This window comes from Panthera pardus, unplaced genomic scaffold (genome assembly GCF_024362965.1).
Source record: "Panthera pardus isolate Hobbes unplaced genomic scaffold, ASM2436296v1 HiC_scaffold_16, whole genome shotgun sequence".
Classification (NCBI taxonomy): domain Eukaryota; kingdom Metazoa; phylum Chordata; class Mammalia; order Carnivora; family Felidae; genus Panthera; species Panthera pardus.
In genome coordinates, this window is record NW_026526721.1 from 120313766 (window position 1) to 120331434 (window position 17669).

The 17669-nt window shown below is 37.2% G+C and overlaps 1 protein-coding gene across 3 annotated transcripts in view; it reads left to right on the plus strand.

Moving 5' to 3' along the window:
* The window catches only part of XRN1 (5'-3' exoribonuclease 1), a 121054-nt gene that overhangs the window by 73193 nt on the left and 30192 nt on the right, over positions 1 to 17669 (plus strand). For all 3 annotated transcript variants that reach the window (XM_019438497.2, XM_019438503.2, XM_019438509.2), the window contains 5 exons: positions 4224 to 4313; positions 4854 to 4989; positions 8355 to 8411; positions 8545 to 8677; positions 16995 to 17064. In XM_019438497.2, coding sequence (XP_019294042.2) covers positions 4224 to 4313; positions 4854 to 4989; positions 8355 to 8411; positions 8545 to 8677; positions 16995 to 17064 — 486 coding nt within the window. The remainder of the gene's footprint in view (positions 1 to 4223; positions 4314 to 4853; positions 4990 to 8354; positions 8412 to 8544; positions 8678 to 16994; positions 17065 to 17669) is intronic.

Below are 17669 nucleotides of genomic sequence, written 5' to 3' on the forward strand. Positions count from 1 at the left end.
AAGAAATCAGTAAATCTCAGCTCCTCATGATAAAAATGACAAAACTGTATACCAAGGTTACTTGAATTACTCAGTCACAAAGATTTGGAGGAAATACCTTTACTTCTGATTCCTAATTGAATGTTCTTTCCATTGTTCCACCAGTTTCTAACCTTGTATTTAGGATCCTCTTACTAGTTTACTAGGGCTGCCGTAACTAAGTACCACAAACTAGGTGGCTTAAAACAACAGAAATTTATTGTCTCACATTTCTGAAGACCAGAAGTCCAAAATCAAGGTGTTTGGTAGGGCCGTGCTTCCTCTGAAGATGCTAGGAAAGGAACCATTCAGTGCCTCTCTGCTAGCTTCTTGTGGCCTCACACATTTGATCTTAACTTGTAGATGCGTTACTCCCGTCCTCCATCTTCACATGTGTTTTCCCAGTACGTCTTCACGCCATCTTTCCTCTGTGCACGTCTGTCTCTGTGACCATATTCCCGTTTTCATAAAGACATGGTCATGTTGGATTGGAGCCCACCCTAAAGACCTCATTTTTATTTTATAACCTCTATAAAAACCCTGTTTTCAAATGAAGTCACATTCTGAAGGTAGTAGGAGTGGTACTGGAATCTTTTTGGGGGAGGGAACACAATTCAATCTCATATTGCCATCTGAAAATGTAATTATTTCTTCTGTTCACTTCTGTATTTCTTTAAAGCATTGTATATACCCTACTTTTCATGATTTTCAACTTAACATATGCCTTGAGTTCCTGCCATGAAAGATGAAACTTTAGCTCTCTTTTACTACCTCCCCTTTCTATTTCCTGACCTCCCTACACACATGTATATTTATTTCCCCTTTCATTATAGTTTAATAAATCTGTATTTATGGTTTACCTGATTAAGGTGATGTAAATGGTCACAGCTGGACCTTGTAGAGTTTTATGGTTGCATTCCCTTGTACACATTTTTGATTTCCACATCTTGTTTAATCATTTGCTTATTGTCTGTGTTCTTATAACTAATTCGGCCCTAAACTGTGTGTCATAATTGGAAAACTTGATATGGTCAGACAGATCAGGAGATCTCTTGGTTCCATTTTCTTTTTGTAGACTTCCTCCTAAAACCTTCTGTCTTCCTGCCTCAACGTAAACTAATTGCTTTCTAGGGCTATCACACAGCTCTTGTTCTAGACTTTCTCTTTACTGCCATTCTAGGAATTTCCCTCACCATTCTTCTATGTAGGATTCCTTTATTTCCTGGCTTTCATATCTTACTTTTTTCTGGTTTGTCTCCATTTTGATGGAGCACTTACTCCAGTAGCTTCCTGAGAAAGCTTGCATGTCTGAAAATGTCTTTATTCTTCCCTGAGAAGGCTTGATTAATAGCTGGCCTGGGTGTAGAATCCTAGTTGAGAGATTATTTTCCCTCAGAATTTGAAAAGCTCTTGTTTCCTTTGCTGGTGAGAAGTCCTGTGCCATTCTGATTCTGAATCTTTGTGTGTGATCTATTTTCAGTTTCTGAAATCTTTTTTGCATCTTCCCTTTACCAGTGCTGTTTTAATAATGTGATGATGTGTTGGGGCACCTGATGGGCTCAGTCAGTTGAGCCCCTGACTCTTGATTTCAGCTCAGGTCATGATCTCACAGTTCATGAGTTTGAACCCTGCATCAGAGTCTGCACTGTCAACGTGGAGCCTCCTTGGGATTCTCTCTCCTTCTCTCTCTCCCCCTCCCCCACATGTACACGTGCTCTCTCTCTCTGTCTCAAAATAAGTAAGTCAACGTGGAAAAAACCTTCTCTAATGTGATGAAGTGTGCCTTGGTATGTATCTTCTTTCTTTTCGCTGTTCAGTCCTTTCAGACTTGAAACCGATGCCCTTCCATTCTGAGAAAATTTCTAATATTTATTTGATAATTGCCTCCTTTCCATTTTTTCTATTCTTTCTGAGACTTCTGTTAGATGATAGACTTCTGGATTAATCCTCTTAATTTTTTTATCTCTTCTCACCCATTTTCTTTATTGCTATACTTCTACTCTGTGGGAGATTTTCTTCAACTTTATCATATCATTTTTATTTCTATTTGATTTATTTTTAGTTTCTAAAAGTTCATCCTTAATTCTCTGACATTCCTTTTTTATAGTATCTTGTTCTTATAATGAATGAAATGTTTTATTTCTCTGAAGATGGTAGTTTTAGTTTTTCTTCTTCTATTCTCTGTATTTTGTTTTCTCTGAATTGCTCTTTTTTTTTTTTAACTTGTCCAGTGGTTCTTTGGTGTCTAATCATATTTAAGAGTGAGGCACCAAAAAGCTGATTGAAAATGTAATGTGCTTTGGTGGGCCTTCTCAGGTGGGACGTTGCTATTTCTGCAGAGGACCTCCAAATATCACTACCTATATGTGTGTCTTTTCTCTTGGGTTGGCTAGTTTTCCTAGAGAAGTGTCTTCCAGCCTTTTCTTTGGAGGACAGATGTGAGGAACAAAACTGACTTCCAGTGTTTTGGAAATTAAGCAGGGAAAAAGGATCTTATTATGTAGTAGATACTATGATATACTCTCCAAACCTCCCTTTAAGACTAAAGGACCTATTTATTTGGCAGCTGGAATGCTGCTGTCTGCCAGCTCTCAGTTGTGAGCTCTCTTCAGGAATTGCCTTGCAGAAGAGAACTGCCTCAACCTGAAGTTACATCCCCTTCCCACAACACCCACAGATCCAACACCTGATCTACAAGGAGGTGTAAAGACCCAGCCAACCTCATTGCCCCAGTTTAGGACAATCCTTAAGGGCCATCCTAGTTTGACATCTCTGTAGGACTGACCAAGAAGTTTTTTAACAATGGATCACAGCCTAACTTTTCCCTGTACCCAGTGATGCTTCATTCCTTTTTTCCTTTCCCTTCTACTTGTGTTGATTCCACAAGAGCTCTCTGATAAACTTTCTGCATGCTTATGTCCAGTCTCAGGGTCTGCTTCTTAAAGAAGTTACACTTCCTAGCCTGCTTCCTAGCAACACATTGTATAGTAGTTACACTCCCATTAATGCCCTCTCATCTCCTCATCTCCTCATCTCCTCATCCCCCATCTACCCATCCATCTCCTTGTGCCTTGCATATCTAAAGCTAGAGCATCCCCTGTTCAGCCTCTCTAAAAGATAAACTACAGACAGGTCTTGTGCTGGGGTGAAGGTGAGTAATCACATAATCATCTAGCTGCTTATTATACAAAATATTCACCTAAAAGCTTACTTAACTTCAACCCTCCCATACTGCACCATTAAAATGTACCTAGAGGGGCGCCTGGGTGGCTCATTTGGTTGAGCGTGTGACTTCGGCTCAAGTTATGATCTCACAGTTAATGGGTTCAAGCCCCGCATCAGGCTCTGTGCTGACCGCTTGCTCAGAGCCTGGAGCCTGCTTCAGATTCTATGTCTCCTTCTCTCTCTCTGCCCCTCCCCCGCTCATGCTTTGTCTCACTCTGTTTCTCAAAAATAAATAAATGTAAAAAAATAAATAAATAAATAAAAATGTACCTAGAGCACATAATTCCTGAGCTTTTGCAGACTTGCACAGTTTAAATCATCTAGCTTTTTGACTTCTCACACTGGGGGTTAGGGTACAGCTTTCCCTATGTTTCAGACCAGTTGATACTTACCCATCCAGTTTCCAGTTTCTAAAATTTTGTTAACAATTCATATATGCTATCAGACTCTCCACTTCCCTTTTTCATGCCTTTCTGGGTCTATGTCCTTTTTTATACTTTACTCTTGTAATAGGTTGGGCAGTGAGCAAAAATTAAGCACATGTATTCAATCTGCTATGTATTTAAAAGTCCTGCAATATTCAGGAAGCAATGAAGTTTTGAGGAATATCAAGAAACTTTTAATGTATTTTAATTTTCTTATTATGGGATGCTTCAGTTTTGTTATGAAAATTAGAAAATGAACCTGTAGATTTTTGTTTTGTCCACTTATCACCTGTCATTAGGATCTAAGAACAGTTAGAGTCAGTAATTAAAGTTTATAAGTAACTAAAGTTTATTACAGTTTAGTAATCATTTAGTCTTCATTTACTAAATCATTTACTAAATCATTTAGTCTCTATTCTTTATTAATAATCTGTGTAATAATCAACTCTCAGTGTATTTTATATGTCTCCTTAAGATCCAAAATCAAATAATAGGAAGTTTATGTGGAGTTAGCCATATATATATTTTAAGTAGTATTTTTGTTTGTTTGGCTAGAGCTCCAGAACTATTTAGTTATATAGCCAAAAACAGCCAAGAGGATGTGTTCTATGAAGATGATATTTGGCCTGGAGAAAATGAGAATGGGTAAGCAAAATTTGTGGTTATTTATTGCCTCATAGTTCAACTTAGTGGTTCCAGTGAAATGTACAGCAGCTAGTTGATCAAGAATTTTATTACTTTTGTGGGAAGGATTTTATATTTATAGATATATTTTTGTTTGTTTTAAGATCTTCATATAATTTTTTTATCCCTTATATCAGTAAAGTACTTTTAAATTAATTTTGTGATAATTTTATTTTATTTTACTTCACTTTAAGTTTTATTTATGTAAGTAGTCTCCACACCCAACATGGGGTTGGAACTCACGACCCTGAGATTAAGAGTTGCATGCTCTCCTAACTGAGCCAGGCAGGTGCCCCAAATTTTGTGTTTTTTTTTTAATTACTGAGAAGTAATATGACCATGTTTATATTAGATTTATAATCCCAATTAATTTTAGTGATCATTAATTATGTATTTGATGTCTTTTATAATTCACGGCCTTCGGAAAATTTATATTAGGCTCTTTGTATAAACCCTCAGAAAGTTTTAATCAATGTGAAAAAATTATTGTTTTTAATGTAGTGCCGAGAAAGTTCAAGAAATTATTACTTGGCTAAAGGGACATCCTGTCAGTACTCTGTCTCGTTCTTCTTGTGATTTACAAATTCTGGATGCAGCTATTGTTGAGAAAATTGAGGAAGAAGTCGAAAAGTGCAAGGTACTAATTTTTAGTAACCAAGATGATTGATGAGATTTGAAATTAAATGGACTGTATATCATTCTACAAATAATTCATTTGTGTTTCAACCAAATAAAACGTGAACTCAGTGATTCTAATTTATGTCTGATTATATTCCTTTTTTTTAACTTTTGATTTTATTTTCCACACATTTGCCTTTTTATTAAAATGATGTTGTTTTGCTAACAAATTACTCTTGATAGCAGAGTAAGTTTAGAAATGGGCTCTGAAACCATCTTCCCCCATTCCTCTTTCAATACTTACAACCTGAGACAAGATACTTAACCTTTCCATGCCTCTACTACCTCATTGGTAAAATGAGAATAAAATAGTACCTACTTCATAGGGTCGTCAAAAGGATTAACTAAGTTAGGACATGTAAACTCCTTCTAATATTGCCTGTTTTTAATGCCTAAATGATGCTTGGCTATTATTATTTGAATTCTTTTATCACATACTCAAGAGCTGTGAAGACAGTCTAGAAAATGACTACTGGATGACACTTTTTCTCTTTACGAAGAAAATATAAGGCTTAAAGCCACGAGTTTGAGTTTTTGAAAGGTCATTCACACTCAGATATCTAAGGATAGAAACCTGCATTTCTTTTTTAACCTGTATTTTTAAAAAATTATCTTTCATCCTAAGATAAAATATATTTGCACAGCATTGTATTTGAAATGAGTTTTCTACTTAGTAAAGGTTAATTACTTTAAGCCCCCAAATTTTATTTTAATCCATTTGGATGCAGAACTTTCTAAAATGCTTTACACATTTTCCCCTTACTTTACAAACAAAAGATGTATATACAAATTTATAGTCTATTGTTTGGTTGCAACACTTTTTAGATGTGTGTGCATATAGTTTAAGACAGGAATTTTTTTAAAACCAGTTAATGTGTTAAGGAGGTGCTGTCAAGGAGTGGCTTTTTTTTCTTTTTAGTGTTATAATGTTATTAGGATAATAGAGAAAAGGAGAAAAAAGCTAAAAAAATAAATAGAACATTCTGAACATAATTAAACTTTTTCTTTGTAATGTAGGATCTTCATTAGAATTATCAGTAGTTTTCTTATTGGGCAGTGGTTCCCAAACTCAGCTAATTATCAAAATTACTAAAGGATCTTTTTAACAAGTGTATTCTGGATTCCACCCCTACAGCAATACTTCTCATACTTTAGTGTGCAAATGAGTCACTGGAGGATTTGTTAAAACACAGATTCTGTTTCACTAGTTCTATGATGAGGCTTGAGATTCTGCATTTCTGACGAGTTCCCAAGTAATCACATTTTGAGTAGCCAGACCCCAGAACTTTTCATTTAGCAGCTGTGGTTGGAGCCTATTGTGAAAATTCCTGTTTAAAATTTGCCTGATGAATCAGGTTTGATTGCCATGTCCTCTAATCAGTGCTTAGAGGTATTAGAGTGTTTAGAGTGCTTAGAGTGTTGTTTTTTTTTCACATGCAGTACTCTAGGCCCAGGATTGGTGTCTGCTTTTTTAAATTACTTTAAATTTCTTTTATTTTGGGGGCACTTGGGTGGCTCAGTCATTTAAGCGCCTGACTTCAGCTCAGGTCATAATCTCACAGTTTGTGAGATCAAGCCCCACATCAGGCTCTGCACTGACAGTGTGAAGCCTGCTTGGGATTCTCTTTCCCTCTCTCTCTCTGCCCCTCCCCCCGCTCATGCTCTCAATCTCTCTCTCTCTCTCTCTCTCTCTCTCTCAAAAAAACAAAAAACAAAAAAAACACCACACCTTAAATAAATAAATTTATTTTTTTCTCCTTTTGCTGTTGTCAGTGGGCATAACTTGTACCCTATTAGTCTTAGTGTGCTGTGGTCTGGAAGCATAGACATCTTGTCTGTACTGCCTTCATTATTCATTCTAGTTTGTTTGTTTTTAATGTTAGTTATTTTTGAGAGAGCATGAGCAGGGAAGGGGCAGAGAGAGATAGAGGGAGACACAGAATCCAAAACAGGCTCCAGGCTGTGAACTGTCAGCACAGAGCCTGACTCAGGGCTCCAATTCATGAACTAAACCATGAGGTCATGACCTGAGCCGAAGTCAGACACTTAACTGACTGAGCCACCCAGGCGCCCCTATTCATTCTGTTTAAAATCGTGACCTCTCTACACACTACTGATCCCCTTTACCTGCTTTATTTTTCTCTGTGCTTTCTACCATCAAACATACTATATATTTTCCTTATTTTATTTCTTGTATGTCTCTCTAAGTAGACTAAAGGAATAGGTCACAGTTTTATCCTTAGCACCCAGATTAATACATGGCATGTAAATGGAACTCAGTAAAGATTCATTTGAAAGAATAAATCAAATATCTTTGTAATAAAAGATAACAGGCTCCATTTAAAGGCTTGAGCATTTTACAATATATAAATACATGAACTCTACTGTATGGCCTCTAGCTTGGAGCTGTTTTATGCCTTTTGTGCTTATTTCCATAAACTATGTTCTAAAGATAGGGGCTGCCGTATAAGTAAACTGCTGCCATTTTTCTTAGTAGATGAGAATTCATTTAAAAAATATTTAATGTGAATGGTAGTTATGGATTGCAATGGATATAAACTATGATAGAACAGGTAATAATATTTCTATCTTACAGTAAAAGGAAGCTGATGCTTAATTTGAGTGTGAGTTCACAAAATTAACAAGGAGTAAAGATGGGACAAAAGTCTTCTTCAGGCATTTGTCAGATGATCAAAAAATTCAAACATCAAAGCCAATGTCATGAAAGATTCCAAAAGCAAGGACTTTGTTAAATGAATGCCACCTTAATTTTAATAAGTAGCCAGAAAACCCACAGTAATGTCATAGATCAGTACTTCATACCTTTTTTTCCTTTAATATAAATCTTCATTGGCCATCAGGTATAATTCTTTTTAGAGTAAAAAAGTATTTGAGTAGGATAACATTTACATAAAGTTCCAAAAGATAAATCTAATCTTTTGTGTTAGAAACAAGATTATTTTGGGGAATGGTAGTTTAACTGGGAGGGAATACAGGAGTTCTTATGTTGTGCTTACTAATGTTCTCTCTTGAACTCAGTATGGTTATACATAGATAAGCTCATAAAAATTCACAGGCTGTATGCATACAACTTTGCATTTTTCTGTGTCTTATACTTCAACAAAAATTTAATTAAAAAAAATTTTTAAGTATGTATTATTCCTCCTTGCTGCATCTGAAGAACTTCCAAATATTCTTTTACTCATTTGGCTTTTTAAATATAATCATGTCCAAATGAATAATAATTTTATATTTTTAATATAAAGTCAAATAACAATTTTATAATTTTATGTTTTTAAATATTTAAACATTTTTTTTCTTCAGCAAAGAAAGAATAATAAGAAGGTACGAGTGACAGTGAAGCCCCATTTGCTGTACAGAGTAAGTTTCCTATCAAAGAATTCAAAGTTGTTTTTACTTTGAAAGTGTAGAAAGAACACAATGTTTTTGTTATAGTAATAGAAAAACTATTTCAAATTAGAGTTAATAATAATTAAAGCTTTCTTCTCTTCAGCCTTTAGAACAGCAACATGGAGTCATTCCTGATCGAGATGCAGAATTTCGTCTTTTTGACCGTGTGGTAAATGTGAGAGAGAACTTTTCAGTTCCAGTTGGCCTTCGGGGCACCATCATAGGAATTAAAGGGGGTAATATCTCAGTACTTGGTGTGTCTTCAACTGCATCTGTATTGTAAAGTAAAACACAAATTAAGTGTCTTGTATCTAAGCAGAGAGCAATAATGTACATAGTTAACTGTATTGCACACTTAAAAATCATTAAGATGGTAAATTTTATGTTGTGTATTTTTTATTAAAAAGAAAAATATGAGAAAATGGAGGGAAAAAGGAAGAAGCAACTAAGGATCTAAATGTGCCTCAGAGGGATGCCTGGCATGAGCTGCTTTGCAGCATAGATTCCAAAAAAAGTCAAAGTAGCATGAAGCAATATATCAGGTGCCAAGGGGTCAGGGTGTTGGCAGCACTGTCCTTTCTTGTCTCAGGCACTCAACCTTGGTGTGATTGTTTGGGCGAGGAATGGTAAGGGTCAGATGGGTGTGATGAAACAACAAGCCCCTGCTGCTATCTGCTCAACCCCATGCATCAGCTGTTCAAATACTGAGCTTATTGGATTGTTTTCTAGTCAAGTTGTCTTGGGACCCTGATTATGTAGAAGTTTCCTTTCTTCTGACCACTCCTATCCGTAATAGTGACTGCTTGGGATTTTGTCTTGAGAAGGATTTTAAAACTGTATCTATGCTGAGTGGGAAAGAGCTTTGTCATTGATTTTTAACTATGTCTGCCATGGACATGGAATAAAAAGGGGAGTATTTGTCATTACTGTCCTCAGCTGAGACCTCATCTCCATAGTCATCTTTACTAGAGGGAGTGAACAATCCTCATATCTTTTACAATCTTAATAATCTTCTGAGAAATGGCCCCTCCCTCAGATGGGGAATGGGAACCTAGAAGGTGAGCTTTAAGCCTTCAGAGGAGAAACTCCTGCCTCTCGTTGAGCCTCACTTTGGTGAGTTTAGATTTCAAGTAAAAGGGTCAGGTTAAAGGGTACAGCTGGATGTTGGACACTGGATGAGCTCTGCAGACTTGGTTTTGGCTGGGCAGTAAAGGATCTGTCTTACTGCCAGACCTTCAAAACTGCAAACTCCAAAGGCCCCAATAGTTCATTTTTGCCTAGTCCTTTTTAATAAAAAATACAGACATCCCTCCACTCCTACCACAGGCTAGGATATTATCAGATATTATGTTAGGGTTTTCCAGAGAAACAGAACCAATAAAGTGGAAAGGAGTAGGGGAAGGGTGGAGAGAAAAAAAGAGGGAGATGGAGGGGAGTGGGAGGGTTAATCAATTCTCAAGTAATGTGACTGTATTATTAATTTGGGCTTAGAGTTCAAAACGTTATTATAGCCAATTATTTCACTTTACCTTGGCATTTTGGATAAATTTAATCTTGCCAGATATATCTCATCAGCCTCTCTGCCAAATGTATTCTTCTCTGTTCCTATCTAAATTTATTGCAATCTTTCTCATGTGTCTCATATCTCAGTTATGACATCCATAATCGACCAAGTCATCTCAGCCAGAACCTTGGAGTCATCTTTGGTGTCTCCGTCCTTTTTATCTACGCAGGTCACAGACCCCTGCCAACTCTATCTAATAATATTTCTGTTCTCTCCATTCTCTTCCTTTTATTAAATAAACTACGATGTTTTCAGATGTTTGTCATCTTTTATCTGTCTTACTGCAAGGCCTTCCAAAACTGCAAACTCCAAAGGCCCCAATAGTTCATTTTTGCTTTTGTTTCCCTTGCCTCCAGAGACATGTCTAGTAAGAAGTTGCTGCAGCCAAGGTCAAAGAGGTCGTTGCCTGCTTTCTCCTCTAGGATTTGGATGGTTTCATGTCTCACATTTAGGTCTTTCATCCATTTTGAATTTATCTTTGTGTATAGTGTAAGAAAGTGGTCCAGTTTCATTCTTCTAAATGTCACTGTCCAGTTTTTCCAGCACCATTTGCTGAAGATACTGTCTTTTTTTCCATTAGATACTCTTTGCTGCTTTGTGAAAGATCAGTTGGCCATACATTTGTAAGTCCATTTCTGGGTTCTCTATTCTATTTTATTGTTCTATGTGTCTGTTTTTGTGCCAATACCATACTGTCTTGATGACTACAGCTTTGTAGTAGAGGCTAAAGTCTGGGATTGCGATGCCTCCCACTTTGGTTTTCTTCTTCAATATTACTTTGGCTATTCAGGGTCTTTTGTGGTTCCATACAAATTTAAGGATTGTTTGTTCTAGCTTTGAGAAGAATGCTGGTGCAATTTTGATTGATATTGCATTGAATGTGTAGATTGCTTTGGGTAGTATTGACATTTTGACAATATTTATTCTATCAATCCATGAACATGGAATGCTTTTCCATTTTTTTGTGTCTTCTTCAATTTCCTTCATAAGCTTTCTATAGTTTTCAGCATACAGGTCTTTTACATCTTTGGTTAGGTTTATTCCCAGGTATCTTATGGTTCTTGGTGCGATTGTAAATGGGATCAGTTTATTTCTCTTTGTGTTGCTTCATTATTGGTGTATAAAAATGCAACCGATTTCTGTACATTGATTTTGTACCCTGCGACTTTGCTGAATTCATGTATCAGTTCTGGAAGTCTTTTAGTCAGTCTTTCGGGTTTTCCATGTTGTCTGCGAAAAGTGAAAGTTTGACTTCTTCTTTGCCAATTTTGATGGCCTTTTATTCTATTTTGTTGTCTGATTGCTGGTGCTAGGGTTTTCAATACTATGTTAAACAACAGTGGTGAGAGTGGACATCCCTGTCGTGTTCCTGATTTCAGCAGGAAAGCTCTCAGTTTTTCCCCATTGAGGATGATATTAGCTGCTGGCTTTTCATATATGGCTTTTATGATGTTTAAGTATGTTCGTTCTATCCCGAATTTCTTGAGGGTTTTTATTAAACGTTGTTGTATTTTGTCAAATGGTTTTTCTACATCTGTTGACAGGATTATATGGTTCTTATCCTTTCTTTTATTAATGTGATGTATCACATTGATTGATTTGCAAATATTGAACCAGCCCTGCAGCCCAAGAATGAATCCCACTTGATCATGATGAAGAATTCTTTTTATATGTTGTTGAATTCAGTTTGCTAGTATCTTGTTGAGAATTTTTGCATCCATGTTCATCAGGGATATTGGCCTGTAGTTCTCCTTTTTTTGTGGGATCTCTCTCAGGTTTAGGAATCAAGGTAATGTGGGCTTCATAGAATGAGTCCATAAGTTTTCCTTCCATTTCTATTTTTTGGAATAGCTTGAGAAAGATAGGTATTATCTCTGCTTTAAATGTCTGGTAGAATTCCTCAGGGAAGCCATCTGGTCCAGGACTCTTTATTTGTTGGGAGATGTTTTGTTTTGTTTTGTTTTGTTTTGTTTTTAATTAATTTTTTTGTTTTAACATTTATTTATATTTGAGAGAAAGAGACAGAGCATGGTCAGGAGAGGGGCAGAGAAAAAGGGAGACACAGATTGGAAGCAGGCTCCATGCTCCGAGCTGTCAGCACAAAGCCCAGGGTGGGGCTCAAACTCACAAGCCGTGAGATCATGACCTGAGCTGAAGTGAGAAGCTTAACTGAGTGAGTCACCCAGGTGCCCCCGATGGGAGATTTTTGATAACTGATTCAATTTCTTCACTAGTTATGGGTCTGTTCAAATTTTCTATTTCTTCCCGTTTGAGTTTTGGTAGTGTGTGGGTGTCTAGGAATTTGTCCATTTCTTCCAGGTTGTCCAGTTTGTTGGCATATAATTTTTCATAGTATTCTCTGATCATTGCTTGTGTTTCTGAGGGGTTGGTAGTGATAAATCCATTTTCATTCATGATTTTATCTATTTGGGTCATCTCTCTTTTTGAGAAGTCTGGCTAGGGGTTTATCAATTTTGTTTATTTTTTCAAAAAAAATAACTCTTCATTGATCTTTTCTACTGTGGGTTTTTTTTGTTTTGTTTTTTTTGTGTTTTTTTTTTGGATTCTATATTATTTATTTCTGCTCTGATCTTTATTCTTTCTCTTCTGCTGGGTTTGGGATTTCTTTATTGTTCTGCTTCTAGTTCCTTTAGGTGTGCTGTTAGATTTTGTATTTGGGATTTTTCTTGTTTCTTGAGGTAGGCTTGGATTGCAGTGTATTTTCCCCTTAGGACTACCTTTGCTGCATCCCAAAGGGTTTGAAGTGTTGTATTGTCATTTTCATTTGTTTACATATATTTTCAAATGTCTTCTTTAATTGCCTGGTTGACCCATTCATCCTTTAGTAGGATGTTCTTTAACTTTCATGCATTTGGAGGTTTTCCAAACTTTTTCCTGTGGTTGATTTCAAGTTTCATAGCATTGTCATCTGAAAGTATGCATGGTATGATCTCAGTTCTTTTGTATTTGTTGAGGGTTGTTTTGTGACCCAGTATGTGATCTATCTTGGAGAATATTCCTTGTGCACTTGAGAAGAATGTATATTCTGCTGCTTTAGGATGAAAAGTTCTAAGTATATCTGTCAAGTCCATCTGGTCCAGTATATCATTCAGAGCCATTGTTTCTTTATTGATTTTCTGTCTAGATGATCTATCCATTGTTGTAAATGGAGTATTAAAGTCCCCTGTAATTACCACATTTTTATCAATAAGATTGCTTATGTTTATGATTAATTTTTTTATATATTTGGGTGATTCCAAATTTGGTGCATAAATATTTATAATTGTTAGCTCTTCTTTATGGATAGACCCCTTAATTATTATATAATGCCCTTCTTCATCTCTTGTTACAGTCTTTAGTTTAAAATCTAGTTTGTCTGTTCCTCAGAAAATTAAAAATAGACCTACACTATGACCCAGCAATAGCACTGCTAGGAATTTACCCAAGGGATACAGGAGTACTGATGCATAGGGGCACTTGTACCCCAATGTTTATAGCAGCACTCTCAACAATAGCCAAATTGTGGAAAGAGCCTAAATGTCCATCAGCTGATGAATGGATAAAGAAATTGTGGTTTATATACACAATGGAGTACTACATGGCAATGAGAAAGAACGAAATATGGCCCTTTGTAGCAACGTGGATGGAACTGGAGAGTGTGATGTTAAGTGAAATAAGCCATACAGAGAAAGACAGATACCATATGTTTTCACTCTTATGTGGATCCTGAGAAACTTAACAGAAACCCATGAGGGAGGGGAAGAAAAAAAAAAAAAAAGAGGTTAGAGTGGGAGAGAGCCAAAGCATAAGAGACTCTTAAAAACTGAGAACAAACTGAGTGTTGATGGAGGGTGGGAGGGAGGGGAGGGTGGATGATGGGTATTGAGGAGGGCACCTTTTGGGATGAGCACTGGGTGTTGTATGGAAACCAATTTGACAATAAATTTCATATATTGAAAAAATAAAATAAAATAAAATCTAGTTTGTCTGATATAAGTATGGCTACTCCAGCTTTCTTTTGACTTCCAGTAGCATGATAGATGGTTCTCCATCCCCTCACTTTCAACCTGAAGGTGTCCTCAGGTCTAAAATGGATCTCTTGTAGACAGCAAATAGTTGGGTCTTATTTTTTTTATCCATTCTGATACCCTGTGTCTTTTGATTGGAGCATTTAGTCCATTTACATTCAGTGTTATTATTAAAAGATACAGGTTTAGAGTCTTGTGTTGTCTGTAGGTTTTGTGCTTGTAGTGATGGCTCTGGTCCTTGGTGGTCTTTGCAATACTCACAGAGTCCCCCTTAGGATCTCTTGTAGTGCTGGTTTAGTGGTGATGAATTCCTTCAGTTTTTGTTTGGGAAAACCTTTATCTCTTCTATTCTGAGTGACAGGCTTGCTGGATAGAGGATTCTTGGCTGCATGTTTTTCCTATTCATCACATTGAAAATTTCCTGCCACTCCTTTCTGGCCTGCCAAGTTTCAGTAGATAGGTCTGCTACTACCTTTATGTCTACCCTTGTAAGTTAAGGCCCATTTATCCCTAGCTGCTTTCAGAATTCTCTCTTTGTCTTTGTATTTTGCCAGTTTCACTGTGATATGTTGTGCAGAAGATCAATTCAAGTTACATCTAAAGGGAGTTCTCTGTGCCTCCTGGATTTCAATGTCTGTTTCCTTCCCCAGATTGGGGAAGTTCTCAGCTATGATTTGTTCAAGCACACCTTTGGCCCCTTTGTCTCTTCTTCTTCTGGAACTCCTATGATATAGATATTGTTCTATTTCATTGAATCACTTAGTTCTCTAATTCTCCCTTCATGATCCAGAATTTTTTTATCTCTCTTTCTCAGCTTCATCTTTTTCCATAATTTTATCTTCTATTTGACCTATTCTCCCCTCTGCCTCATCATTTCTCACTGTCACCTCCTGTAGTTTATTTTGCACCTCATTTACAACATTTTTTAATTTATCATGACTATTTTTCAGTTCCTTGATCTCTGTAGCAATAGATTCTCTCCTGTCTTCTATGCTTTTTTCAAGTCCAGCAATTAATCTTATGACTATTATTCTAAATTCTTGTTCACATATATTGTTTATATCTGTTTTGAGAAATTCTTTAGCTGTCATTTCTTCCTGGAATTTCTTTTGAGAATTTTTCCATTTTGTCATTTTGGCTAGTTTTTTGTCCTTTATGTGTGTGTTTTAAAAGCTTGTTATGTGTCCTGCACCTGCAAACACTACCATATTAAAGAGGGGTCATACATTGTCCAGGGCCTGGCCCTGTAGAAGATGTTTTTTTGGAGAGTGTTACTTGCTCTCTGTTGTTGTGACTTTGGTTACTTTATCTCCCTGTCCGTAGTGATGTTTTGAACCCTCCACCAGGTGTGCTTTGATTTATTCGTTAAAGTAGCCCTGGAAAGGAAAACAAACAAAAACAAACAGAAAACAAAAACAGACAAGCACACAAATAAACAAAAAACCCAAAAACAAAAAGCCAGAAACACCAGCTACAAGTAAACAACATGATGGAAGCGGTGCTGATAGAAGAGGCCTTATCCCATACAAAGAAATGACAGGGGTGGGGAAAAAGAAAAAATAAAAGTTGACCAGAGAAACTATACAGCTTAATCCAGAGAGAGAGAGAGAAAGGAAAATAAAGGAGGAAATGGGGGAAAAAGAAAATAAAATTGTCCAGACAGAAACTATATGGCTTAATTCAGAGAGAGAGAGAAGAGAATAAAGGAGGTGTGGAACATGTATCAAGAGAATGGATTAAATATGTCTGCTTAAACACACCAATAACCAGAGTAACCAGACTAGAGGAGGGAAGAGATAAGAAGGAGAAAAGGAAGGAAGAACATATCTATAAATAAGAATTGTCTGAGAATTAAACCAGGCAGTGCAAGAGCACTGGTCTGGAGGAGGGGCTGTCTGGTGCTGTCTGTCAGCGTCAATCCCGCTCCAGCAGATATGCAGTTACCAGGTGCAGAGGAGTGTGGTTTGGTTTAGGCAGGTCACATCTCCACTGTGGGCCCTACGGCCGATGCCTGAAGCCCCACCTTGTTGGTAATGGGGAGAAAAATGACAACGCCCCAGTCTCTCCTCCACAGACCAGGTGTCCCAAACCATTCTGTTTAAGCCGTCCTCACTGTGCCATGGGTGCAACCAAGGCGGTTTGTCCTGCCCGGCCGACTCCTGTGCCCTGGCGCTTGCCTGGGATTCAAACTCCTGCTCCATGTGCCCCGGTACTGGCGGAGTGCCACTCTCTGACTGGCGGAGGCAGGCAGGCTTTGTCCTGTCCCACAGCACTCCAGGGAGAGGATCACTTTCTCCCACTGTGGACTGTGCCCCTGACCTAGCCACCGAACCTGGGGCTGACTCCCCTCCTGCCCAGGTGCGTGATCCAGGCAGCCAGCCCAGTCCAGAGAAAGCCCCTCAATTAGAGATTGGCCCTTTCTCTGTCCAGGTCCATGGTTTTTCTCTTGTCCAGATACAGTCCTATGCTTCCCCAGCCTCTCTTTCTTGTCCTTTGTCTCTCTGCAGAAGGGGATCCCTCCCCTCCGTTCAATTTATCTCTCCCAGTTCGCAGTCACACACCTCTGGCCCATCAGGTTGTCCTGGTGGTTTCCTGGAAGCTACTGTCTCTTTGCCTCCCAGACTCTTGGAGTTCAAAGTCCTTTAGCTTCAACCTTGCTCTGTTTGAGAGAGGAGGGAACTTCAGATCCCCCTACTTCTCTGCCATGTTGGCCCCTCCCCTTATTATGAATAATTTCAAACATAGACAAAAGCAGAGAGAAAAACATAATTAATCTTCCCAAAGCGTATAATTTAGAATATTATTTTGCTTTAAATTAATACCGGTAAAGTAATCTGTATTTTTTCATTTGTGTATTCCCCTGCACTACTTTTTGATAATTGTAATTAATGTTTCTCACAGTTCAAAAACTTATAAGCTGATTTTTCATTATATGATTTTTAAATCTATTTTTTTTCACAGCTAACAGAGAAGCTGATGTACTATTTGAAGTATTATTTGATGAAGAATTTCCCGGAGGCTTAACAATAAGGTTTGTATTTCCTGATGATAATTATACTTTGTGAATATGAACATGTGACCAGTGACTTTACTTATTTGTCCGCGTTTTGAATTCCTCTTATATGCAAGACATCATACTTGCTACCAGGGAAGGTAGCAATGAGTAAGACAGACATGCTTTCTACTTTCACAGAGCTTTCATTTTAGTGGAGGAGATAATTGTGTAACTGATTATAACATTAGTTATTTAGTTAAAATGTGAGAAGTGCTGGGAAGGAAAAGTTCAGGTTTCTATAAGAGTATAACTTGTCCTGAGAATCCTAGAAAGCCTTCTTGACAAGTATTTAAGATGAGACTTAAAGAATGAATAATAGCTAACTGGAGGAAGAGGGAAGAAGAATGGTAAGTGGTCATGAAGAAGAAATAACAACATACAACAAAGGACCTATTCAGTCATTCAAAAAAAAAAAACGCAAGTGTGTCTGAACTTTAACAAGATTAGAGTAAAAGAGAAAAGCAAGAACCACACTGCAGGAACTTGTAAGCCAACTTTGAGGACATGTTAAGATTTTGGTATCTTGATCTTCATCCTTAAAGCAATGTGAAGTCATCAAAATCAAAGCTGTGACATGATCA